This window comes from Heptranchias perlo, chromosome 24 (genome assembly GCF_035084215.1).
Source record: "Heptranchias perlo isolate sHepPer1 chromosome 24, sHepPer1.hap1, whole genome shotgun sequence".
NCBI lineage: Eukaryota > Metazoa > Chordata > Chondrichthyes > Hexanchiformes > Hexanchidae > Heptranchias > Heptranchias perlo.
In genome coordinates this window covers 34,877,523-34,904,039 of record NC_090348.1, presented here as the reverse complement: position 1 = coordinate 34,904,039, position 26,517 = coordinate 34,877,523, and the positions used below count along the sequence as shown (strand labels likewise).

Sequence of the window (26,517 nt, the reverse complement as noted above, 5' to 3'; positions counted from 1 at the left end):
AATTTTACCTCCTTCGCAGTAGAGTGGCAGTAAGTGACATGATTGAGAAGCTATGCAATGTGGGAGGTTGAAACTGCCCCTGCCCTCGATGGCATGACATGTTAACGCTCTGGTAAGCTATGCCATTGCAGTGCTCTAGACACAAATTCCTGAAATGGTGCTGCATTCTCAGAATGTCACTTCAATGTTGGCAGAAGCATTGTGTGCGTCCCTATCTAACTAACTGGAATTGGGACAGGTAGCTGATACAGCACTTGCTGACTACTTGGCTTTTACTATGCCTTTGTCACATTCCAGCCTCCGCTCTGTCCCAACAATGCCGCTTAATCCCAAAGACAGAAAGGCACCTCTTTGTTATCAGTGCAACATTTTTTATTTCCCCAATGTACCATCCTGTGGCCTCTGAGTAAGTTTGTCAGTTTTGTGTTTATGGGCCCGTATGTAATAGGAACGGTGTTCAGACTGTCCAAAATCATTTCACATGGGATCCTTACTGCCAGCAGAGAGAAGAAATCTTCATCCTGTCAGTCCGGGCTGGATTGCAACCCAGATTCCAGAGCTGAACGTACAGCGTACGAACACACTTTGCTACCCAGTCTTTTCTAAACTGCTTTATTGTTGTAAAACATAATTCTGGTGGTTTCTTTCTTTTTTTTCCCCTTCTCCTTGTCTGGATCTCACTGTAATATGCACTTTCCAATCCAAGTAGAAATGTAGTCTATCTGCTTCCAACTCTATACCAATGCTGTTCTGCAACTGGGAATCAGGAGATGTGCAACTTTATTTTAGGATGATCTGTGGTCAAGCTCGTTCTCTCACTGAAGAATCACTTTACATCCACTAAGCTTCTCCATCTGATGACTGTGTCCAGCAGCAGGAAGGTGCCATATGCTGATTCACTGACACAGGGTTAGATCTTACTACACTGTGGTGCAGAGTGCAGGAACACCAATTTATGGTGCTGTCCATTACCACGGCAAGTTGATAAAACAGGTGGATTTTTTTGTGAGGGTAAAATGTATTTCTGAATATTCTGCAATTAGAATTAAATCATTGCGATTACTACTTCCATTTGTTACAACGGTGTCACTCCTCTGAACTTCCTATTCTTCTCCTAATCACCAAATACGCCACCCTAAGTGCTTTTCCTCACTGTGCTGAAATCAAAACTCATCAGGAACAACATAGGAACAGGAGTAGGCCATTCAGCCCCTCCAGCCTGTTCCACCATCTAATTAGATCATGGCTGATCTGTACCTCAACTCCATCTAACTGCCTTGGTTCCGTAACCCTTAATACCCTTCTTGCCTAACAAAGATCTATCAATCTCAGTTCTGAAATTTTCAATTGACCTAGCCTCAACAGCTTTTTGGGAGAAAGAGTTCCAGATTTCCACTACCCTTTGTGACTCCCATATACTCTGACTCATTCCTTCCCAGACCTCAAAACTCTGTATCTCCTTACTGCCCTTAGTTTCTCCTACCGCCCACAGTCTACCTGCTTTAAAACCCAAGCTTGATGTCACCTAATCACTAATCGTCTTCTTTTGTACTCTCTTCAAGTTCTGGGGGTCCTCCAGCATGTGCCTTCACCTAGGTAGGTCAACATTATAACAAAAATTGTCACAAACGTTTGTGCTGGAACACATTCTTACCTTGTAGATACAAGACTTTGCATTTAGGAAGAAAAGCTCTATGGTGGCATTGTCCTTCAAATAAGCTATGCTTTCGATGTAGAACCTGCAAAAGAATTAAGAGCTCAGCATAAACATTATGAAGAAATGATCCTTTCTTCTTTCAAAATCTTTTATTAAATCTTTATTAAATATTGTGCTTTCCATTTTTAAAGATTTCTCGATAATTGAATTAGACTGTCTTTGGTTATTGAAGTCAGAGTGACTGATCGACTGACTTACATCCTCAGCTTTTGATTAAAGACATCTCAATTGAACCAGAAATACGCAAGGAGAACAGGAGAGACAACTGCGGATGTCTAAAACTGACGAGAGTCCCAATTAGGATTGTATTTTGTTGAAAAATAAATGAATATTTACAACTATAGCTATAATGCCCGTTTAATCAGTCTAATGTGCGTTTATCAATATCATGTACATCCCTGAGAACAGACAGCTGTTAGGCTCAATAAGCCCATCCCTTTTTGTACAGCATAATTTGAACCATTTTTTTTTAGCTGAGCGTAATACAACGTCACTGTGACCTAACTTGTTACTTATCAGCTTGTAGTGGAATTCCTTGGTAATGTCATAAACTGTTACAATAATGGAAACTGCTGCTCAACCGGCATCTGAAAGAGGACCGACAGCTCTTATTTTGGATGTAACAGATGTTTTGCTGAATGGTTACGCCTGAAAGGTTGTTCTCATACAGGCTGTCTGACCTGTAGTTTCTGTTTTTATTTCAGACCAGCAGATCTCCCGTGACCTTGCTCGCAGTCAGTTGGAGGATAGATTGTTTTTATAAGGACAGGAGCATTATACCATTATTATTCTGCTGCTCCAGTCTCTTTAACAGTCTTGGCCAACATTCATCCCTCAACCAGCACCATCAAAAAGAGATTATCTGGTAGTTTACTCATTGGCTGTTTGTGGGAGCTTGTTCTCCGCAAATCGGCTGCTGCATTTGCCCATATTACAGTAGTTGAAACTTCAAAAGCAAGCCACGGGTTGTAAAGCATTTTAGGGAATCCTGAAGATGTGGTAAGGTGCTATATAGATGCATGCTATTTCCTTTAAGGTCACAAGGTCTAATTGCTGTAAATAGGCACACCCTGAGGTCAATTATAGGCTAATTGTTGTTAGCCACACCCTGAGGTCCACTGCGGGCTAATGACTGCCGTTCCTTAATTTTTCATTGAAGGATGTTGAGTTGTGATTTATTCGTGTTTTATACAAAATGTGACATCTTAAGTGTGTTATCTGAAGTATGATGGACATGTCTCAAAACATATTTTATACGTGTGTATATTTGTGTATATAATATAATATTTCCAACATATATATATAATCTCCAACATTTGTGGTGGGATTTTTATTAACATCGTAAAAATGTCACGTGATACTTATAACAGTAGGGAGAACTCTATAAACATTCACAAACATAAACATTGGTAAAACGAGTGTCAAATACTGACAATTATAGAGCAGGAATGACCAAACTGTGAATGACCAGCTGCTTCACATATGGCAATGTTGATCATACAACTGACAGCTTTTAGATTCAACTTCCCATCAATTATTCTCAGCTTGGTTCAGACCGCACACAGCATCCCCACTATTTATTTTTCAGCTGCCTCAGCAATTCCTGCTGATGATACTAGAGGGGATTCTGCAACCTTATCAGGGAAGGTGTGCTCAAAGGGAGTGCAGATCAGAGTTACGCCTACGACATTCTAGCCCCGATTCTCTGACCCACGGTTACTGTGAGCATGGCTTCCTGTGGGATTACAGAATTAGTCCCATAATATTTAACAGGATTTCTTTCGCTGTCTAAACTCCATGCGTAGTGATTCTCCTGGTAAACACATTACAATTATACAGTGAAGAATTCAGGGAGCCTTGTGAAAAATATTTTGCCCTCCTATCACTCACACCATTATGTTCCTCCAAGATATAGGCTCTTCTGTTCACTAATGCAAAATTCAGCACAGTCTAAAAACATGTCTCCTCATTTTATGCTCGTGCTGATCTAAAAAAAAAATCTAACATTAGTGAATGGAGAAAAATATATCTCAGCGCTCCTACACAGTAGCGAAATAGTACAAATAACCTGATAAACCAAAATAAACATTTTTATATGTAGTACAATCGGATGCCAATTACAAATCCTGGGCTCAAGATGAAGTTCTAAGCTATTCAAATTTTGCTCTTATATTATGCAAAGTCATCTGTCTTACAACTAGGGCAACTGATTTGTTGCAGTATGACATCCTGTGACAGATCTTGCAAATTTCTCAGTTGCTGTCTGGTAGCTTCTAAAGTTCTGGAGGCTGGTAGTAATTTATTTTGGCACCATCAGACATATCTGGCCAAGTGATCGCGAAGGCAAAGAACATCTCGAGACACTGATGTGTACAACCTGACATGTAGAGTAAAAGAGTGAGTGCAGCATCAGCATCAGTGTGCTCAGTTTGCAGCCTCGGTAGCTGAGCTGATACAACGAGCTCAATCAGAAGACAATGATCGGATTGGAGTGCGATGCAGGAAACAAAGCAATGCACGAAGAAGAGAGGCACTGAAACACCTATACCCAAGCCTGATTCTGGTCTCTGTAACTGCCCCGTGTTATTTTTGGCACTTTTGCAGCAAGCTATCCCTTGGCCTTCTTATAATTTACTTCTTGTACCACAGCTAATCATTATTGTGACAAACTTTGCCATTCCACACTTCTCATTAGAACAAACTTTCTTCCTGATCCTGGTTCCAACACTGATGTTGGGAGTGCAGCTGAATCTTCAGTGAGATGAACTTCTGACTGGTACAAACAAATTCATCAGCTACCATAAGTTCGTAACAATGAAGTTTGACTATATCTCCTAAACCAACTGAGATAATTCAACCAAAGTTAAGATGTACTTCATTCGATCAATCTGTAAAAGTCCATGCAAAGATCTTAAATTGCACTGTGAACTTTAAAAAATGTTAGAGGGTTTACCAGTGTACATTTTCCCTGTGTATAAATTTAAAACAAGTTCTTCTGCAAAATTCTATTGCTAAACTGTCACCAAAGAAAATATAAGTATATGCTATTAATTAACATTTTAATTATTTGCAATTAGAAATCATTCAAAAAAGTATTGCTTCTAACCTCAAATGCATGCTTCTTGTAGCAGACCTTAAAATCTTCTTAACACATGATAAGTATATTTGGGAAGCACTTAAAAGCTTAATTCATAGACAGAAAGAAACACTAGAAGAACACTGAAGCTGAAACAGTGACACCCACCACCCGCCTCCCCACACATCACTGGCCAAAGTAGTTAAGGAGGAGAGAACCGTACATAGTTGTCATAATGGTTTTGAGGCATACGTCTCTTCCTCCTTGTAAAGTGCTATATAAATATAACTTCTTGTTGTAGTGTAATTACATGTGTATGACCTCTGACACATGGGGGAGGGGGGTGGTGATCTTATACCCAAAGAACAGGTGGGTTGGGGGCGGGTGGGAGTTGAAAATAGTTGGTTTTTTTGGGTCGCAACCGCAAAATTTTCAGACTTTGCATTCCCAGTGCGAAGCCTGTACTTTTACGCGCCGACGTTAAACCCAGAAATAAAGCCGGGTTGTGGTCGCGACTCAAAAAACAACTATTTTCAACTCCCACTCAACCCCAATCCACCTGTTCTTGGGGTTTAAAATCACCCCCCTTGCTGTTTAATTCTACTCAACACCCACAGGTCTTAGTTCCCATTAATGTACACCAGAGGGCGCAGCATACTACAAAATCATTATATTATCAAATGTTCACTTCTAAATTGAGCAGAAACTAAGCTCCTTCCAGGTCAACATAACAGCTCAATAGAATCTTATTTGCAGAATGTTTATCATGTAAATAAAGCTCTTTTTCAGAGAACTTCAGGAATGATCAATTATTTTCAAATTTTCTGGTGATTTTGAAGTGCCTACAGATGTTTCTGAGAGGTCTGATAAAGTGCTGAACAAACACAAGTCTCTCTTTGGCTTCAGTGAGTTTGATCCGATTAGGTTCCTTATCTCTTAAAGCAAACTTTCTCTTAGGGTAGAAATGTTACTGATTCTGTCAGGATTTGACTGATTCGAGATCTTTGAGGTTAATCCTTTCCTGTTTGTGTATTCAAACTGCCCATTTTTATATGTAGTGTTTTATAGTCATTTTAGTTAACAGTTATTGAGTAATTAAGGTTAGTTCAGATTGGTACAGATAGCTATGTTTTCTCATTTCAGTCTCCCAATCCATTTTAAAGTCCATACACCTGTAATCATTAAAAATTCATAGCAAGGAGAATTGTGTCAACTGGAATCTGCACTTTCTTTCGAAGTTTCATTTACTGTGGTAAACAAAAAATAATTAGAGTATTTGCATGAAATTTAAAATGGGATAACTTTAGGTTTTATGATGTAAATTTCCTACAAGCAAAACAAATCCACCATGACAAGTGTATTTCCAGTACATAATCCTGACTGACAGTTTGGTGCAGTACAAAGGGAGTTGCAGAATTTTAGAGGAGATGCAAAAGATTCCATGGCATTATTTGAAAAAGAGCAGGGAGTTCTTCTCGTGTGCTGACCAGTAACCCTCACTCAACCAATACCACAAAAAACAGATGACCTGGCCATTCATTCATTTGCTGATCGTGGGACCTTGTTGTGCATAAATTGGCTCCCGTATTTGCTTAAGAAAGATTTGCATTTATATAGCGCCTTTCATGACCTCAGGACGTCCCAAAGCACTTTACAGCCAATGAAATACTTTTTGAAGTGTAGTCACTGTTGTAATGTAGGAAATGCGGCAGCCAATTTGGCACAGCAAGGTCCAGCAGTGAGATATTGTCCGGGATAATCTGTTTTTAGTGAAGTTGGTTGATGGATAAATATTGGCCAGGACACCAGGGAGAACTCCCCTCCACTTCTTCGAAATAGTGCCATGGGATCTATTACGTCCACCCGAGAGGGCAGACGGGGCCTGGGTTTAACGTCTCATCTGATAGACGTGCCTTCAGTACTGCATTGGTCAGCTTGGATTACATGCTCAAGTCTCTGGAGTGGGACTTGAACGCACAACCTTCTGACTCAGAGGTGAGAGTGCTACCAACTGAGCCAAGGCTGACACTTTACATAATGACTGCGGGGTGGATTCTCCTCTACCCTGTCCCCAAACAGTTTCTGGATTTGGGCAAAACACAGGTGAAAAATGGGTGCTAATCCTTTCACCTTACTCTGTGCCTGAACAGTAGTGCCTCTGAACTTCGTCTATGGGTTTTTCTGGTGTCTGTGGCTGACTGTGCTCAGAGAGGATTTAGTAATGGACTTGCAGCAAGATTTCCTCTTATAGGAAGTAGGATTCAGATCAGGGGAAGACTTCCACATGAAAACTCGTCCTCTTGTTTTTCTGTATTCTCCAGTGCCAGATTCCCCAATCACCTCTCTCTGCATCTTAGTTCCCTACTCTCCTCTCTCTCAATTCCAGTCTGTCAATCACCTCTCTCTGGCTCCCAGTTTCCTGTTTCCCAATTGTGTTGGTGCGAAGCAGTGGCTGTGCGTGGAGCAGTCCAGCTGCTCATTAATAATTCAATTTTCCATCCTCTAGGGAGCAGCAATGATTTACTGGGCGCTCCACAGAAAGGGGGGAGTTTGATCTTAATGAACAGACTGTTCCGTTTGCTGCTGCTGCTCCAACATGGGGAGTGAGCAGGAGTCTGGAATTCAGAGACAGAAGCATGGGAGATTAGGAAGCAAAGATAGGAGAGAGAGAGAGAGAGAGAGAGATGAATGACAGTCTTGTAACCAGAGAGGGGGGAATGACAAACTAGGGACTAGGGAGAGAGAATGTTGGAGGTGAACACCTCATCACACGAGTACAATGGAACTCTTTCCCTTCTGACTACTTAATCCAGGCCAAAATTGTGCCTTTTTTAATCCTCTCACCAGCTCAGATCGCCTTTGTTCAGTACAGTGTTGCTGAAGATCTATTTACAAATATGACATTTAAACCCGAACCTGTCAAACACAAATTGAACTGTAAACAAAACCTTCGGAGGATTAAGTTATAAGGAGAAAAGGCATTTATGCATTGTGATTGCCGTAGCTTGTCACACAACTCCATGTAATCAAAATATTTTCACAAAAATTTTTCTCAAACATATATTTTTGTGTTATGCATATTTCAAGGAAACCATGTAATATATGTTAAAAAATGCCATGATCAAGCTCAAACTCAATGCAACTCTACAACACTCAGGTAGCCCACCTGATCCAAATCCAAATGTGTTCTGGCCCAGCCACTGCAGTACATTGGGAAACTATGGATGAGTAGGTGGTCTCAGAAACATAGATGGATACTTTACATACTGTGGGGGGTAATCATCCATTTGCTTAACATCAAAGTCACTCTTGGACAATAAAGCAGAAAGTTGGTTATTAGAACAGTAACTTTCTAAGGCAAGTCCTTGTAGTCTGTCAACGTGCATTGTCGTGACTGAAACATATAAAATGGTAATCTGTGTAAAGTACTGGTGGGCGGCCCGTAAATGTGGAACCGTATCCCAGCTCAAGTTGTCATCTTCTGGAGGGAGGAGAGAAAATATATGTGGGAATGTGGGAATATAAACAGTTTCACCTCTAACAAGTGGACATTCATTGCATATCTGTCAAATCAATGAGAATGGCTGTTTTAGTTACTTTGTGGATTAATGTCCCAGTTTGCACCTTCACTTCAGGGCAAGTAATCAATATGTGGTAAGGGAAGCTGCTGATTAATCTCCTCACTGTCAGCTGTTATACAGCTGAAAGGACTGTTTATAGCTTTTACCTTTGTCCGGTTGATTTTATTTAGAAGCCAAGATGAAGGGCCAAAGTCCTTAGCTCAGGATGCCATTGAGGTCAGAATCAATAATAGTGAAATCAAGATAAGTTAAGAGTATCGATTAGGTGACACCAAGCTTGAGTTTTAAAAGCCCATCAATTGTACGAGGAAGGGAAGATTGAGGAAGGAGAGGAATTCCACAGTTTTGAGGCCCTGAGAAAGAATAAGTTTGGGCAGGAGACAGTGTAATGAGCTTTAATTTCACATTGAGGCTGGAGGAATGGAGAAGAGCGTCCGGAAAAGGGGATGTGGAGCTTCAAAGGAACACAAGAGGAAAGTTCAGAGATACGCTGTCTATAAAAGTATTGCAAAAAAAAAGATTTGCTGGTCGGTTTCCTTCATTTTCTAGTCGAGGCCTGTTAATGCATTTTCCAGATCACCCCTGGAGTTAGTTAAGATAGCAACATGACCCTGGAATTCAAATGTGACATTATGAGTTTTTATAGTAAATCCTACTTTGGCTCTTTGAATTCCTGAAGAATTTGATGAATGACCATTTCAAAAAGGTTAAGAGCCATAATACAACCTTGTCAGACCCTGACTGGATGACAAACCATTCAGGTATTTTTTCAATAACCTGAATACAGCTTTCATTGTTATCACAGAGCAAGTAATGTAGGGTGAAAATACTCTTAGTTATTTCCATTGCTTTCAGAGAGCTCAGTGATCACCCTATGGAACGCAGCTTAAATCAACAAAGACAACAGGTAGATGACACATAGATGTCTATCGTCCGTGCTTTGTGCAAATGCTCAGTGTTTCTAGCCCCTGTTCGTCCTGGCCCCATAAAAGTCAGCTTGTTTTGGGAATCGTAGGTTTGAAGTGGGGTTAATGGCATCATCACTTTGATAACTTTATTAGGTCAAATTGTAATGCATTCTGGGGAACATCTCAGAATAGAACCTGGACTGGAAATATAACACAGTGGGTGACAGGGCAAGCTGGACAGCAACCTGCATCAAATACTGGCTTTCACATATTCTGGTTTGACAGAGTTTGCAGTGAGTGTATAGCAGTTATACCACGTATCAAGAATTCCAATTCAGCTGAGTTTGTAGCAGCCACAGTTCTCCAGGATACAGTTGAACCAAAGTATGTTTCACTCGGTCCCTGTTTTAGTTAACTCCTGGCAGTTAATTGGCCACTGACTGAAAAATAAAGTAATTACATCCATTTATACAGCACCTTAATAGGTCTCAAAGGACTTCACACAATGAAATACTTTTGGAGTGGTGTTATGTAGGCAAACTAATTAAATACGTTTTAAGCTTGATGGGGGTTCCTCTGTGGATAACATGTTCGCTATACCTGTATTTATGATTTTGGGGCAGTGGTAGCATTCACTCCTGAATCAGAAATTTTTGGGTTCAAGCCCCATTATAGGACTTGAGCACATAATCTAGGCTGACACTTGAGTGCAGTACTAAGGGTGTGCTACATTGTCAGCGGTGCAATATTTCAGATGAGACATCGAATTCAAGTCCTTTCTGCCTGCTCAGGTGGACATGAAAGATCCCAACAATATTCGAAGAACAGAAGGGAGTTCTCCCAGTGTCCTGGCCAATATTTCTTTCTCAACCATCACCAATAATAACAGATGAACTGGTCATTAATCCTACTGCTATTTGTGATACCATGCTTTGCAATCTGATAACCTTTGCATTAGGTGATCAAAGATACATTCTGAAAGGAGAAAGTGGAGGGGTTCACTGGGATGAAAATAAGGACATGCACAAACATGTTAAATGGGTGATGAGATATTTGGAAAATGAACAAAAAAAAGTCAAAAATCAAAATGTTCTGTGAGAGCATGCCCCTAAAACTACCTAGAAAATACATTTTACCACATCTGAGCCACATTCTTCCTCCAAAAATGCCTAAATCGACCAGGAAAAAAATGGCAGTTTTGTATAATTTATTTTTTTTCTCTATAAAATAACTCTCTGGGCTTCTATATATCAGTTCCTAATAACAACTGTTGGGTTCCAATTTTTAAAAATATTAACATTTAACGTTCTACAGCTGAGTACTGTTGGGTTGCTGGCACTTCCTCCCAAGTTCGTACATTAGACATAAAGAAAGAAAAAAGAAATACTTGCATTTAAATAATGCTTTTCATGGCCGCAGGACGTCCCAAAGCACGTTGCAGCCAATGAAGTACTTTGGAAGTGTAGTCACTGTTGTAATGTAGGAAACTCATCACCTTCCCCAAGCCCTTCCCCACAACCGAACAATGCCTGGAAGAGCAAACCTGCCCCCAATAATGACTAATACATAAAACATCTGAACCTGCCAGATGTCTATCACATAAGGAGAAGCATTTGCAAACATTAAAATCTGCATAGATTACCACCAGCAAAGTGAAATATTTTGCAAGCTACCAGATCATATTCTTTTACATTTTGTGAAAATTAGAGCAGTGTTTTTGAACAAAAGAAGTTGATAGTGATCACTGGGAAGGGATATAATTGTCCTTGGGAGGATACAGAAGCGAGCAACAAAGATGATTCTAGGTAGGAGGAATTTAAATTCTAAGAAAAACCTAAGGAAGCTAATCTTGTTCCCTTTGGAAAAGAAGAGACTTCAAAGTAATCTAATTGAAGTTTTCAAAATTATGAAGGGAATCGATAAAATTGACCCAAGCAAAATGGTGCAAGGAGACAAGTTGTTAAATAGGTTACCAGGGAATGCCATGAATGTCATTGAAGTATAAATGGGTTCAAAAGACAATTAGATGCATTTCTGGAGAGAGAAAAGATTGGGGATAATGTTGAGAAAGAGGGAGGTGGGGATTGATCTTTGAAAAAGGGACATGTTGGGGTGAACGGCCTTTTATTTTTCCTAAAAATTCTTACATTTTTATGACAAGTCAGTGTTCATGGAAGGAAGGTCACCCAGACAGATAATCCTCTACCTGCCCAAGAGTTCAGTAAGATATGATGATGCCACTTATTCAATTTGGTGAAAACTGACAAAGCTCTTTAAACTGGTTGAAGCGATGAGGGTATGTTAGAAATGCTTGGACAGGTTCCAATCTTGCAATGAGAGAAAGAACTTGCAATTATATAGCACCTTTCACAACCTCCGGACATCCTAAGGCACTTGACAGCCAATGTATTACTTTTAAGATGTGGGCCACTGTTGTAATGTAGGAAAACATGGCAGCCAATTTGCGCACAGCAAGGTCCCACAAACGCAATGACAGATAAATGGCCAGATAATTTGTTTTTTTTTTGGTCATGTTGGTTGAGGGATAAATGTCTCCCGCTCTTCTTTGGATAGTACCATGAATATTTTTGCGTCCATCTGAGAGAGCACGTGGGGCCTTGATTTAATATCGTCCAAAAGACTGCATCTCTGACAGCCCAGCACTCCCTCAGTACTGCACTGCTGCTCCAGTTTCTCGAGAGGGGCTTGAACCCACAACTTTAATGGCTCAGAGGTGAGAGTGCTAATGCTGAGCCAAGGCTGACACCAATTTATTTTATGAGTAACTAATAATACAATAGAGTTTTACAGACTTATCAATCAAAAGAGTGGGGTCCAAATTTCCACTGGGTCAGGATTAACCGATAACAGTTATGGAGCACGAGGCTGCACTGCATTTGCAGATTTCAACTGAAGCAGTTTTCTCAATGTTATTTTTCATTAAATTCAGTCGTGACTGTGATTAATTGTTATCGCCTGAAAGAAACAGAAGAAGAAAAAAAACTGAAAAGCGGGACAGCAAAGAAGATCAAAGGAAGCAAGAAGATTAAAAGAGGGAATAATGCAAACAACAGGGAGGAAGGACAGTATGATCCAGCAGCTACAAGAAAAGTCAAATCCTTTTCTGGCGATTACAGTATGCGGATTGTAACTTTGAAATCCGGAGCAGAAACCTTCCAATTATCCGGAACCGCTAAACTGTAAAGATTATTTTTCAGTCCAAAGCCCACAATGTTTTTTTATTTTCAAAAGGCTTCCAGAGTCTAATGAGATAGTAATTAAGGGGGATATCCTGCTCTGTTCGCTATATTTAGCGAAAACTTAAACATGAGATTAAAATGCTGTCCCCGTTTAAAATCCTTGTCAACATTTCTGCTAAAAATAGTAGAGTGCAATTTCTCCCACTTGACATGTTTGAGTTTGATGTGCTTTGTACTATTTAAAAAAAAAAGATTACTTCTATTAGACAAGGTTATTAACAATCGATAAACACCAAAACAAAATGTCAGATGATCACCAACAATAGATTATAATTATTTTATGGAATTAGCACCTTAATGTCGCAGACAGCTTCGGGAGGAGAGCGAAAGCAGGAGAGAGGAAGAAGATGGGGGAAGTGGATAGGGAAGGTGATGAGGAGCAAATGGGAGGATTCAGGGGTTCAGTAGATAGTTCAAAGGCAGAAATGATGTCATTTCAATATTCCACTTCATCCCTCTCCACGCCGACCCTGTCCTCTCCTCCATGAAAAGAAAAAAAGAAAGACTTGCATTTATATAGCGCCTTTCACTACCTCAGGAAATCCCAAAGCGCTTTACAGCCAATGAAATACTTTTGAAATGTAGTCACTGTTGTAATGTAGGAAACACGGCAGCCATTTTGCACACAGCAGAGTCCCACAGTCTGTTTTTCTAATGTTGGTTGAGGAATAAATATTGGCTGGGACACAGGGGAGTACTCCCCTGCTCTTCTTTGAAATAGTGCCATGGGATCTTTTACATCCACCTGAGAGGGCACTCCCTCAGTACCGCAGTGAATTGTCAGCCGAGATAATCTATAGATGTCTATCTGAAGTGGGACTTGAACCCATGACCTTCTGTTTTAGGTACTGGTTGAGGGATAAACATTGGCCAGGATTCTGGAACTCCCCTGTTCTTTATCAAATAGTGCCACAGGATCTGTTAAATCCACCTGAGAGGGCAGATAGGGCCTTGGTTTAATACATTATCTGAAAGATGGCACCTCCGACAATGCAGCACTCCCTCATTACTGCACAGAGGTGGCAGCGTAAATTACTTGCTCAAGTCTCTGCAGTGGGACTTCTGATTCAGAGGCGAGAGTGCTACCGCTGAGCCAAGGCTGCCACTTATGAATGTCTGATCGAAGGTATGGAGTGCTGCATTATTGGAGTCTTTTGAATGAGACATTAAATTGAAACCACATCTGCCTGTTCAGGTGCTCCGAAAAGATCCTTGGCACTAGATAAAGGGCAGGATATAGGGTTTTGATATCCTAGCCAACATTCATCCTGCAATGAACACCATCAGATTAACTGGTTATTCATCTCATTTCCAGTTTATGCGACCTTGCTGTGTACAAATTGGCTGCTGTGTTCGCCTACATAACAACAGTGACTGTACTTTAAAAGTAATCAGTTGGTTGTGAAGCATGTCCTGAGAATGCAAAACGCACCATATAAACACAAGTTCTTTCTTTTATTATAATAGTGCTCTGTTCCTTTCTGTTAATTTCAGGGCAGTTTCATATACTCAAAATCAACAAAGCACTATCTATGTGTGCCTTGGGCTAAATTATAAAGTTTATTAATTTAGGCTTTTTTTTTATTCGTTCATGGGATGTAGGTGTCGCTGGCGAGGCCAGCATTTATTGCCCATCCCTAATTGCCCTTGAGAAGGTGGTGGTGAGCCGCCTTCTTGAACCGCTGTGGTGAAGATTCTTCGACAGTGCTGTTAGGTAGGGAGTTCCAGCATTTTGACCCAGCGACAATGAAGGAATGGCAATATATTTCCAAGTTGGGATGGTGTGTGACTTGGAGGGGAATGTGCAGGTGGTGTTGTTCCTATGTGCCTGCTGCCCTTGTCCTTCTAGGTGGTAGAGGTCGTGGGTTTGGGAGGTGCTGTCGAAGAAGCCTTGGCGAGTTGCTGCAGTGCATCCTGTGGATGGTACACACTGCAGCCACCTTGTGCCGGTGGTGAAGGGAGTGAATGTTTAGGGTGGTCGATGAGGTGCCAATCAAGCAGGCTGCTTTGTCCTGGATGGTGTTGAGCTTCTTGAGTGTTGTTGGAGCTGCACTCATCCAGGCAAGTGGACAGTATTCCATCACACTCCTGACTTGTGCCTTGTAGATGGTGGAAAGGCTTTGGGGAGTCAGGAGGTGAGTCACTTGCCGCAGAATACCCAGCCTCTGACCTGCTCTTGTAGCCACAATATTTATGTGGTTGGTCCAGTTAAGTTTCTGGTCAATGGTGACCCCCAGGATATTGATGGTGGGGAATTCGGCGATGGTAATGCCGTTGAATGTCAAGGGGAGGTGGTTAGACTCTCTCTTGTTGGAGATGGTCATTGCCTGGCACTTGTCTGGCGCGAATGTTACTTGCCACTTATCAGCCCAAGCCTGGATGTTGTCCAGGTCTTGCTGCATTCAGGCACGGACTGCTTCATTATTTGAGGGGTTGCAAATGGAACTGAACACTGTGCAATCTCAACAAACATCCCCATTTCTGACCTTATGATGGAGGGAAGGTCATTGATGAAGCAGCTGAAGATGGTTGGGCCTAGGACACTGCCCTGAGGAACTCCTGCAGCAATGTCCTGGGGCTGAGATGATTGGCCTCCAACAACCACTACCATCTTTCTTTGTGCTAGGTATGACTCCAGCCACTGGAGAGTTTTCCCCGATTCCCATCGACTTCAATTTTACTAGGGCTCCTTGGTGCCACACTCGGTCAAATGCTGCCTTGATGTCAAGGGCAGTCACCCTCACCTCACCTCTGGAATTCAGCTCTTTTGTCCCGGTTTGGACCAAGGCTGTAATGAGGTCTGGAGCCGAGTGGTCCTGGCGGAATCCAAACTGAGCATCGGTGAGCAGGTTATTGGTAAGTGCCGCTTGATAGCACTGTCGACGACACCTTCCATCACTTTGCCGATGATTGAGAGTAGACTGATGGGGGGGTAATTAACCGGATTGGATTTGTCCTGCTTTTTGTGGACAGGACATACCTGGGCAATTTTCCACATTGTCGGGTAGATGCTAGTGTTGTAGCTATACTGGAACAGTTTGGCTAGAGGCGCAGCTAGTTCTGGAGCACAAGTCTTCAGCACTACAGCTGGGATGTTGTCGGGGCCCATAGCCTTTGTTGTATCCAGTGCACTCAGCCGTTTCTTAATATCACGTGGAGTGAATCGAATTGGCTGAAGACTGGCTTCTGTGATGGTGGGGATATCGGGAGGAGGCCGAGATGGATCATCCACTCGGCACTTCTGGCTGAAGATGGTTGCAAACGCTTCAGCCTTGTCTTTTGCACTCACGTGCTGGACTCCGCCATCATTGAGGACGGGGATGTTTACAGAGCCTCCTCCTCTCGTTCGTTGTTTAATTGTCCACCACCATTCACGACTGGGTGTGGCAGGACTGCAGAGCTTTGATCTGATCCGTTGGTTATGGAATCGCTTAGCTCTGTCTATAGCACGTTGCTTCTGCTGTTTAGCATGCAATTTAGGCTGACTGACAATAAGTGGATACAAAGAATTACAAAGAATGTACAGCACAGAAACAGGCCATTCGGCCTAACAGGTCCATGCCGGTATTTATGCTCCACGTAAGTCTTCTCTCACCCTTCTTCATCTAACCCTGTCAACACATCCTTCTATTCTCTTCTCCCTTGTATGTTTATCCAGCTTCCCCTTAAATGCATCTATGGTAGTTCCCTCAACTACTCCTTGTGGTAGCGAGTTCCACATTCTTACCACTCTCTGGGTGAAGAAGTTTCTCTTGAATTCCCTTTTAGATTTGTTAGTGACTATCTTATATTTATGACCCCTAGTTCTGGTCTACCCCACAAGTGAAAACATCTTCTCTATGTCTACCCTATCAAAGCCTTTCATAATCTTAAAGACCTCTATCAGGTCACCTCTCAATCTTCTTTTTTCTAGAAAAAAGAGCCCCAGCCTATTCAATCTTTCCTGATAGGTATAACCTCTCATTTCTGGTATCATCCTGGTAAATCTTATTTGCACCTTCTCCAGTGCCTCTATATCCTTTTTATAGTGTGGATACCAGAACTGTTTGCAGTAATCCAAGTGTGATCTAACCAAGGTTCTGTGCAAGTTTAGCATAACTTCTCTGCTTTTCAATTCTATAGAAATGAACCTCAGTGCTTGATTTGCTTTTTTTATGATGTTATTAACCTGCGTCGCTACTTTCAGTGATTTGTGTATCTGTACCCCTAAATCCCTCTGCTCCTTTACCCCATTTAGATTCTTATTTTCCAAGGAATATGTGGCCTCTTTATTATTTCTAACAAAATGTACCACCTCACACTTATCTATATTAAAATTCAATTGCCAATTACACGCCCATTCTTCAAGTTTATTAATGTCTCCCTGTATTTTGTCGCAGTCCTCCTCAGTATTGACTATACCCCCAATTTCGTGTCGTCCGCAAATTTTGAAATTGTACTTCTGATTCCTGAGTCCAAATTGTTTATGTATATGGTGAGCAACAGTGGTCCCAGCACTGATCTTTGTGGAACACCACTTCCCACCTTTTGGCAGTTTGAGTAACTACCTTTAACCCCTACTCTCTGTTTTATGTTTTGTAGCCAGCTTGCTATCCATTCTGCTACTTGTCCCTTGACTCCACACGCTCTGACCATAGTCATGTGTCTACTATGTGGTATCTTATCAAAGGCCTTATGAAAACTATACATATTACATCTACTACTTTGCCCTTATCTACACTTCTTGTTACTTCTTCAAAGAATTCAATAAGGTTGGTCAAGCACGACCTTCCCTTTTGAAATCCGTGCTGACAATTTTTTAAATATATTTTCAGTTTCTAGATGTTTTTCTATTACATCTTTGAGTAACGATTTCATTATCTTTCCTACCACCGACATTAAGCTAATTGGTCTATAGTTCCTTGGACTTGTTCTATCGCCCTTTTTAAATATAGGAATAACATTAGCTGTCCGCCATCCTCTGGCACTATTCCCTTGTCTAATGAATTTTTACATATATGCAATAGTGCCTCTGCTATCTCTTCCCGAACTTCTTTTAATATGCACGGATGCATCCAGACCACGGGTTTTATCCTCTCTAAGTTTGATTAGTCTTTCAATTATCTCCCCCCTTTCTATTGATCATATTCAAATTAACTATACTTTGCTGCACATATTAATACAGAACCTAGAAATCAACACAGTACAATGGATATAAAAACAAAAAAAATCTGCATAAACCAGGTAAAACTGTGAAGGTACCTGACAGACACCCCCAGATAAATAATAGTTGTGATGTTTCAGGCTGAACCTTATCAGACACTGATGAAGTTACTGAATGTTATCACAAGCTGACAAAGGCACAAGTTGAAATGATATAATAATTTATTCCTGAGTGGATGTTACCGCTTATCACTTTGCCTTCCTTTGTAAGATCTGCCTTAGCTATCATTTATGACAATATTCTTGCAAACACCTCGACAAATGGTGGTTAATGAACTTGGGGAAGCCGATTCACTCTATCCACTTCAGTTGCAGAATTTATGAGATAGCACAATGTGTAACATTAAGTAGCATTTTAAAAGCAGATAGTTGGAATGAACTAAAAGTAAAAGGTTGCTAATCACATGGATTACTACCTTGGAAAATAAAGTCTGAACTGTTCCATTAAAAAAATACATGTGACTCTCTGTACTTACCCCTTTGTACTATAAGGTCCATTAAATGTTATATGGAAAGATATTCTTTGTCAGGATCTCAAAACTGTGGAGCTCTTCACTCCCTCAATTTTCTCTTCCTCCTACAATTTACCAACTTTCAAAACCACAACTCCTTGATTTATCTCAACTTTTCTCCTACTCTTTTTAAACTGGCTGGTGTCTTGCATTAGGTATCTTGCCCTTCCCCTGGGTTTTGTCAATAAAAAAGAGATGCAGTGATAGCAGAGACAAGAGAGCGTGTGTATTGTCATCTAATTGGATTATTTCCCCAGGACACGCAGCTTGGTGCGACTTCATTAGCAGGTACAGATTTAGTAGGTTCTCGAATGCCTATCGAAAAGATAAAATACTATAATTCCTGCCACAATGATTTATCAAAGTAAAGTCAAAAGGAATTTATGAAGATGTGTGGATGTGTGCTGCCAGTGCTTAATCAAGCATTTGGCATATAATAGGCTCAATATGAAGACATATACTGTGAAATATGTGATTCACCTATAGTGAAACCATAATCTCTCTTCTCATCTATATGAATCACAATCAAATTCCAGAGTAAATGGCGATGAGGAAGAATGATTCTAATTTTTTGCTATTCTTTGAAGCCTCACACTGCTAAGGTATTGTTCATGTCATTGTGTTTATGTACTAAATTTTGAAAGAGATTAACTATTACACTCATTACAGTTCAAAAACCTGTCATCTCTGCTTGTGACCTGAGGCACAAGAGTAATCGCTGAACTTGACGAGGTTCATTCTACAGCCAATCTCTCATTCCAGTCCACACATTAAGAACAGGACAGTTCTTCATTAGAAATGAACATATTAGTCCAAGTTATCACAGTTATGCATTGCCAAGATTTCAGCGCCCACTGATTGAACAATTCATCACATAGTCAAAAGAGAGTAGGCAACTATCAGCACACAGGTCTCCAAACCATCATGGGAAAGTGGCATTACTGATATTAGTACTCAGGCAGCGTGAGGGAAGACCCATGTGAACAGTAACACAAAAAGCTAAACGTAGATGTTAGATATTTAAGAAAAAATGTTTAAAAAATCCGCCAACCCCTGTGGATTTAAATCCATTTTTGTGCTATTTTCAATAAACCTGCCTGCATAAATTCTTGTCTGTGCTATTTTAACGGGTTAATATCTGCAGACAGGCAGGAATTAATGTGAATGTGCTAATGAGTTTGCTAAAAATAGCGCATACAGGGAATTAAACTGAGATGCCTTGTGGACAGATAATGTCAGCCCACCACCCTTGGTGGGTGTAAACAACGTGTACATGCTGCAGTGAATTAAGTCAGGGACTAAGACCCTCATTTCTGTCATGTTGATGTTCTCCAGAACTACATGATCTCAACTGCAGCCAAACTAATGGAGCCAAGGGTAAAAAGAAAATTACGCACCTGGAAATCTGAAATAAAAGCAGAAAATACTAGAAATATCCTTGTCAGTCAGCATCTGAGAAAGCAAGATAGGTTAAAATTTCAGATGTAATATTTATTAGAACATCTGATGTTGGGCTATACTTGAACAGTTAACCTATCTTTATCTTTTATATACTGTTTGCCCTGCTATATATTTTCCAGAATTTTCTATTTTTGTTAGAAGATGGTATACTTTCCAGCATTACAAAGACCTGAAGTGTGTTGATTATGAACATTTGCCTAGAGAAGCAACAGTTTCCTGGGCTTCGATGGACCAGCCAATGTCTTATTACACCTAGCTGAGGAGACGCTGCCCAGAACTTAATTCCCTTCCAGCAACTGGCTGGAACACGTGACTGAGGATGAATGAAGGAATGGAGAGCCAGTCTCAAAGTGAGTTAGAGCAATGTTCCAGGGGGTTGGAGTACAAGAGTAAGGAAGTCTTAATGCAATTGTACAGGGCTTTGGTGAGACAACACCTGGAGTACTGCGTACAGTTTTGGTCTCCTTATGGAGGTGGTGCAACGGAGGTTCACTAGATTGATTCCTGGGATGAGAGGGTTGTCCTTTGAAGAGAGGGTGAGTAGAGGGGCCTATACTCTCTGGAGTTTAAAAGAATGAGAGGTGATCTCATTGAAACATATAAGATTCTGAGGGGGCTTGATGGGTTAAATGCTGAGAGGTTGTTTCCCCTGGCTGGAGAGTCTAGAACTAGAGGGCATAGTCACAGGATAAGGGGTTGGCCATTTAAGACTGAGATGAGGAGGAATTTCTTTACTCAGAGGGTTGTAAATCTTTTGAATTCTCTACCCCAGAGGGCTGTGGATGCTGAGTTGCTGAGTATATTCAGGTTGAGATAGATAGATTTTTGGACTCTATGGGAATCAGGGGATATGGGGATCAGGCAGGAAAGTGGAGTTGAGGTCGAAAATCAGCCATGATCTTATTGAATGGCGGAGCAGACTAGAGGGGCCATATGGCCTACTCCTGCTCCTATTTCTTAAGTTCTTATGTTTCACCATTGGATTTTAACAGATACTTGACAAGAGAATGGTATGTGGCATAGAGCACCCTTAAGAGAGGAAAAGGAGAAAAAATAAAGTGCTAAAAAAAACAATAGGAAGTAAAACAACAACTAATGGCGCCTTTAACGTAGTAAAAACGTCCCAAGGCGCTTCACGGTAGCGTTAGCAGACAAAATTTGACACCGAGCCACATGAAGAGATATTAGGTCAGGTGACCAAAAGCTTGGTCAAAGAGGTAGGTTTTAAGAAGCGACTTAAAGGTGGAGAGAGAGGTAGAAAGGTGGAGAGGCTTAGGAAGGGAATTCCAGAGCTTAGGGCCTAGGCTGCTGAAGGCACGGCCGCTAACGGTAGAGCCATGAAATTTGGAGATGCGCAAGAGACCAGAATTGGAGGATTGCAGAGATTTCGGAGGGCTGTAGGGCTGTAGGAGATTACAGAGATAGGGAGGGGTGAGGCGATGGAGGGATTTGAACACAACGATGAGAATTTTAAAATTGACGCGCTGCCGGACCGGGAGCAATACAGGTCAGCGAGCACAGAGGTGATGGGTGGACAGGACTTGGTGCGAGTTAGGATACGGGCAGCAGAGTTTTGGATGAGGTCAAGTTTACAGAGGGTAGGAGATGGGAGGTCAACCAGGAGAGCATTGGAATAGACAAGTCTAGAGGTAACAAAGGCATGGACGAGGATTTCAGCAGCAGATGAGCTGAGGTGGGGCAGAGACAGGCGACATTATTGAGGTGAAAGTAGGCGGTCTTGGTGATGGAGAGGATATGGGGTCAGAAGCTCAGCTCAGGGTCAAATAGGACGCTGATGTTGTGAACATTTCCTATATTCCTATGTAACAGTCTGGTTCACCCTCAAACAGTGGGCAGGGAGGGGGATGGAGTCAGTGGCTAGGGAACGGAGTTTGTGGTGGGGACCAAAGACAATGGCTTCGGTCTTCCCAATACTTAATTGGGAGGAAATTTCTGCTCAACCAATACCGGATGTCGGACAAGCAACGTGACAAATCAGAGGCAGTGGAGGGGTCGAGTGAGGTGGTGGTCAGGTGGAGCTGGGTGTCGTCAGCGCACATGTGGAATCTGACATTGATAAAAATCATGCTAGAATCTGTTCATTTTATCGTAAGTTCCTGCTTGATATTTTCTGACTCACTTAATCTTTAATGACCATCTTAGGGTTCAATTTCAGGTAATCTGTACAGATAAATGTTTTCTTAGGACAAGTTTAAAGCTGAGTCACTGATTTATTGCTGAGCTAGCAGGATTATCATTCTGGGATACTATGAAGATGTGCGCTTTAAGACAGGTTTCATTGTGAAAAGAAAAACCAAGACAGTGAATGGGGCAACAGAAGGAAGGAATATATAGGGGATCCACCATTGTCTACACTCCTTTTATCCATCATCCTGATTATCTGCCAGAATTTTATGCAATACAAAGCCTTATCCAAGACATTGTTTTTATTTGTATCTCATCTCCTTTTCTTGGTGAATAAAACTATATAATGTTTCTTTTGTTATATGTACTGTAATTGTTTTCATTCCTGTGCCGAGCGTATTGCTGTACGATATGTGTTGATTATCCGCCAAGTTCCATTGTCTACTTAGGTTTATAATAAAGAGTCCATTGTACAGGGATTTCAATAAGACCTAAAACAACTTTAATTTTGTATCAAAGTGGCAAGGTCAAAACTGGAACACCATGGAATGCAAGACAAGCCCTATTTTAATACCCCGCTCCCCACATCAAATACCACTTACAGGGTCTTCTGCCAGAGGTGTCAGTCGTATAGTACGTTTGTCCAATCTAGGAAAATTGTCCCTATTTTCCGTCGAGAGAGAAACATAGCCCAATGACCTTAATTGTTATTTCCCAGGTTTCAAATCATAATAATAATACATTTTATAATTGATAATTCCTAATTTGTGATTATACCCTTATTAGAAATGCATGTTCAGATTTATCCTGTAATAAAGATATTGGTTTCAGACAAAGGTTCAGTTTCCAAGTCTCCCTCAACCTGCAGGAAACACGGCTGCATCCCCCTCAGGGAGGATAGATGCACTCTCATCCTTACACATCAGTGATCAAACGCTGATACCATTAACAACAAGGAAAGCTGTTGCCAGGGTGGCAGTAGGGGGTGTTACAATTCCTTTCAGTGTCCTTGGATTAGGGAGGGTAAACCTGCCCACTCCTGATCGCTATGCGGCAGCTCCTGGAATGGCTGTGTGCGTGTGGGGACAACAGCTGTCAACACTCCCTATCAAGGCTCACACACAAAGAAAGGCCACTTGAACAAGACACCAGGGGGCTCTGGGACCCATGGAAACATACCCCAGCAAGGAGGTGAGACAAAGAGTGAAAATAAACTCACATGTAGTGAGGTCCAATGTCAATGGGCACAACCAAAATATAAAGTGCACACAGTCTTTGAGGTCAAGTAACACCAAAAATGAAAATAAAGTGCAATAAAAATGCACAAAAAAAAACGTGATGTCTTGAGACGGATTTAGATTAAAACAATTAATTTCAGTGCTGTGTATTCTGGTCATGGGTCTAGTGCTCATTAAACGACAAAGCAGTGGCATTCACATGCAACGACAAGCAATTTATCATCTGTACACAGAACATAGTGCAGGAGGGGGGAAACAGCACTGTCCATCTCGATTACATCGAGGACTGACATGATTTTCATTCCAACCATGCCCGTAGTGATGAAGCAATGAGTCTTTAATCACTAGCATAAGGTTCTTTGAAGTGACCGCAATCATTGATTGGATGCCGACTGTAATGACAGATATATGCAGATCAGCAGGTTCCCTGGCAGTCTCGCCATTCTGGTAAAATCCTATATTCCCTCTTTAAATAGACAGCACCAGAACCTCGCTGAGTGGCCGTGGAAACTTACGGTCAACAGCCATGAGGAACTGAAAGAAGTGAAAAACAAGCTGTCCTTTCACAGGGAAAACTGCAGCCATGAATTAGACACTATCGGATTTATTCTATGCCGTTCTGCCCCATGGTCACTGGATAAATCTATTTCATCAGACCGAGAATGATACACTGTAAAATTAATGTACTTTTGATGTACATCACTAGCTTGTGTATTGACATGTAACAACGGAATGTCATTGTGATGTGTGTTATTTTGTACTTTGACGCTTAATTTAGTCTCTTCAGGCAATGTCTTTCAGTTAATAGAGGTGCTAAGAGAAGGAAATTTTAGGTATTTTAGTACAAAATATAATGGTGGAGTTAAATTAAGTACAAGAAGTCATGCAGCCTTAAGTTGAAGGCATCCTATCTTCAAAGAGAACCACTGACCAAGAGGAGGTCAATTACTTCAGGTCAGATTCAACTAAACAATGATCTTGTAGAATTGGGTTGATTGAAATGACTGTCAGTCATTAATTTATTGCACTAACATTTACAAGAAATAAAATGAGACAGGTATTAACATATTCAATTCAGGCCTGACAAATAAAACTGCTTTAAAAGGTTATTTTTTATGACAGGAGTCAAACTTTTGCAGATCATCTTGTTTAAAGATCTGCAGTTAATTGGAATACATAATCCTTCATAATCCCCAACGGGAGAAGATTTGATGTTACTCGTATTTTAAGGCCTTTAAGGGATCCCAGAATTGAGACAGCATTATGGAATTTTATATAGTTGGGACATTACAGTTTGACAGATTTAAGTCTTTGCATTGTTGTACAATGCGCTTGTATCACCTATTTACTTACAGTAAATCATTCCAGTTACACCATGCAAATTAAAGGGCAGTGTGAAATGTAACTATGCTATAAATTGAACAGTTGTGTTTATATATCAAACCTAATATTGGTGTGAATACTGAAATATCAATACAATGTCATTACTCTATTGATTCCCACACACAAGCAAGACTATGAAAGCTGCGATTTCTTGTTGCTCTTCATATTTGATGATTGGGTTAAAGTACACCTATATTTAAAATCTAAATATTTCAATCTAATGAGACCATGTGCTTTGATTTATTTTGATTTTATACTGAAGAGTACCATACATGGTGAATTCCCAAATTTTGCCCGATCTCCAAAGAGTCCCATTGCTTCCCTGCAGGTCACAGAGGGCAATGACACCTGCATGCCCCTTCAGTTGGGGTATTGAATGCATTGGACCTAAAGAGAGTGTGAAAATAGACAAGATAAAAGGGAGGGTGGGAAGGAAAAAACAATTTTTTAAAAAACGAGCACCAGCAGCCCAAGGTGGCATCCCTCTGTCTCTCCATCTGTGTGGACAAATGACTAGTTTCTGCTCATTTCTGCTCTACAATGGCTCTACAGGTGAGATTAAGAACTGCAAGTGTAAATTTGTGTCCTAGCAGGTAACAGCCCCAAACTTGTGCACACTGCATCATTTTCTACAAGCTAATTACAAGATGAAGTTTCAGCTGAAAAGCAATGCCACACTTGGCAAGAACTTATTATGAGAAAGGTTTTTCAAATCTAGCAACTGCAAGGCTGCGAATGCAGCAGCACCCATACTCCACGTCCTAGAGGAAACAGTTCATGTAAACAGTCAGAAACATGTGGACACAACTCTAATTCTTCTGTTTTGGACCAAGTATAATAACAGTCAAGACTAAACCTCCAGAAGGAGAATAAATCAAGGATCCTGGCTAATTCCTGAAACAGTGTAAACCAACAGATAAAAGTCAGAAGTTGAGCCTTTATAAATAATCATCAAATACAGTATTTACTTCTTAGCAGGTACAAATCAACTGATTTACGTTACACCATCTCTAACAGGGTTTAGAATATGTTAGCACAGTGCAGACGAGTATAAGAAGGTTGTCAACTGGCAGAATCAATAACTTATGTAGTCTAGACGTTGTTTAAAGTGTTAAACATAGAGTGGTATCCAGCAATGCTTTCAGAAGATAGCCTTCCATACCTTGGTATATCTGTAGTAAGATCTAAATGAATACAACAAATAAATACTGACTATAATCAAAGAGGGTTAGCTTTTGAGGGCAGGAAACACGTCACAGTTTGGTATTAACCAACCAAATATATAAAGGTACTGCAATTCAAAAATATTAATATGGCAATGGCAACCATCTTTGATCTCATCAGATCATGGCCAATTTAAAAATGAAGTGAGGTTTCTTTGGTATGAATCGATTGAATCAACCTACGAGAGCAGGTCAGAGGCTGGGTATTCTGCGGCGAGTGACTTACCTCCTGACTCCACAAAACCTTTCCACCATCTACAAGACACAAGTCAGGAGTGTGATGGAATACTCTCCACTTGCCTGGATGAGTGCAGCTCCAACAGCACTCAAGAAGCTCGACACCATCCATGACAAAGCAGCCCGCTTGATTGGCACCCCATCCACCACTCCAAAAATTCACTCCCTTCACCACCGGTGCACCGTGGCTACAGTGTATACCATCTACAGGATGCACTGCAGCAACTTGCCAAGGCTTCTTTGACAGCACCTCCCAAACCCGCGACCTCCACCACCTAGAAGGACAAGGGCAGCAGGCACATGGGAACAACACCACCTGCACGTTCCCCTCCAAGTCACACACCATCCCGACTTGGAAATATATCGCCGTTCCTTCATTGTTGCTGGGTCAAAATCCTGGAACTCCCTACCTAACAGCACAGTGGGAAAACCTTCACCACATGGACTGCAGCGGTTCAAGAAGGCGGCTCACCACCACCTTCTCAAGGGCAATTAGGGATTGGCAATAAATGCTGGCTTTGCCAGCGACGCCCACATCCCATGAACGAATAAAAAAAAATAAGGTTAAGTGACA

The 26,517-nt window shown here is 41.1% G+C and overlaps 1 protein-coding gene across 9 annotated transcripts in view; it reads right to left on the bottom strand.

Moving 5' to 3' along the window:
* frmd4a (FERM domain containing 4A) overlaps positions 1-26,517 on the bottom strand; it is a 521,753-nt gene that overhangs the window by 107,164 nt on the left and 388,072 nt on the right. For all 9 annotated transcript variants that reach the window (XM_068005053.1, XM_068005054.1, XM_068005051.1 and 6 more), the window contains one exon: positions 1,655-1,739. In XM_068005053.1, the coding sequence (XP_067861154.1) occupies positions 1,655-1,739 (85 nt within the window). The remainder of the gene's footprint in view (positions 1-1,654; positions 1,740-26,517) is intronic.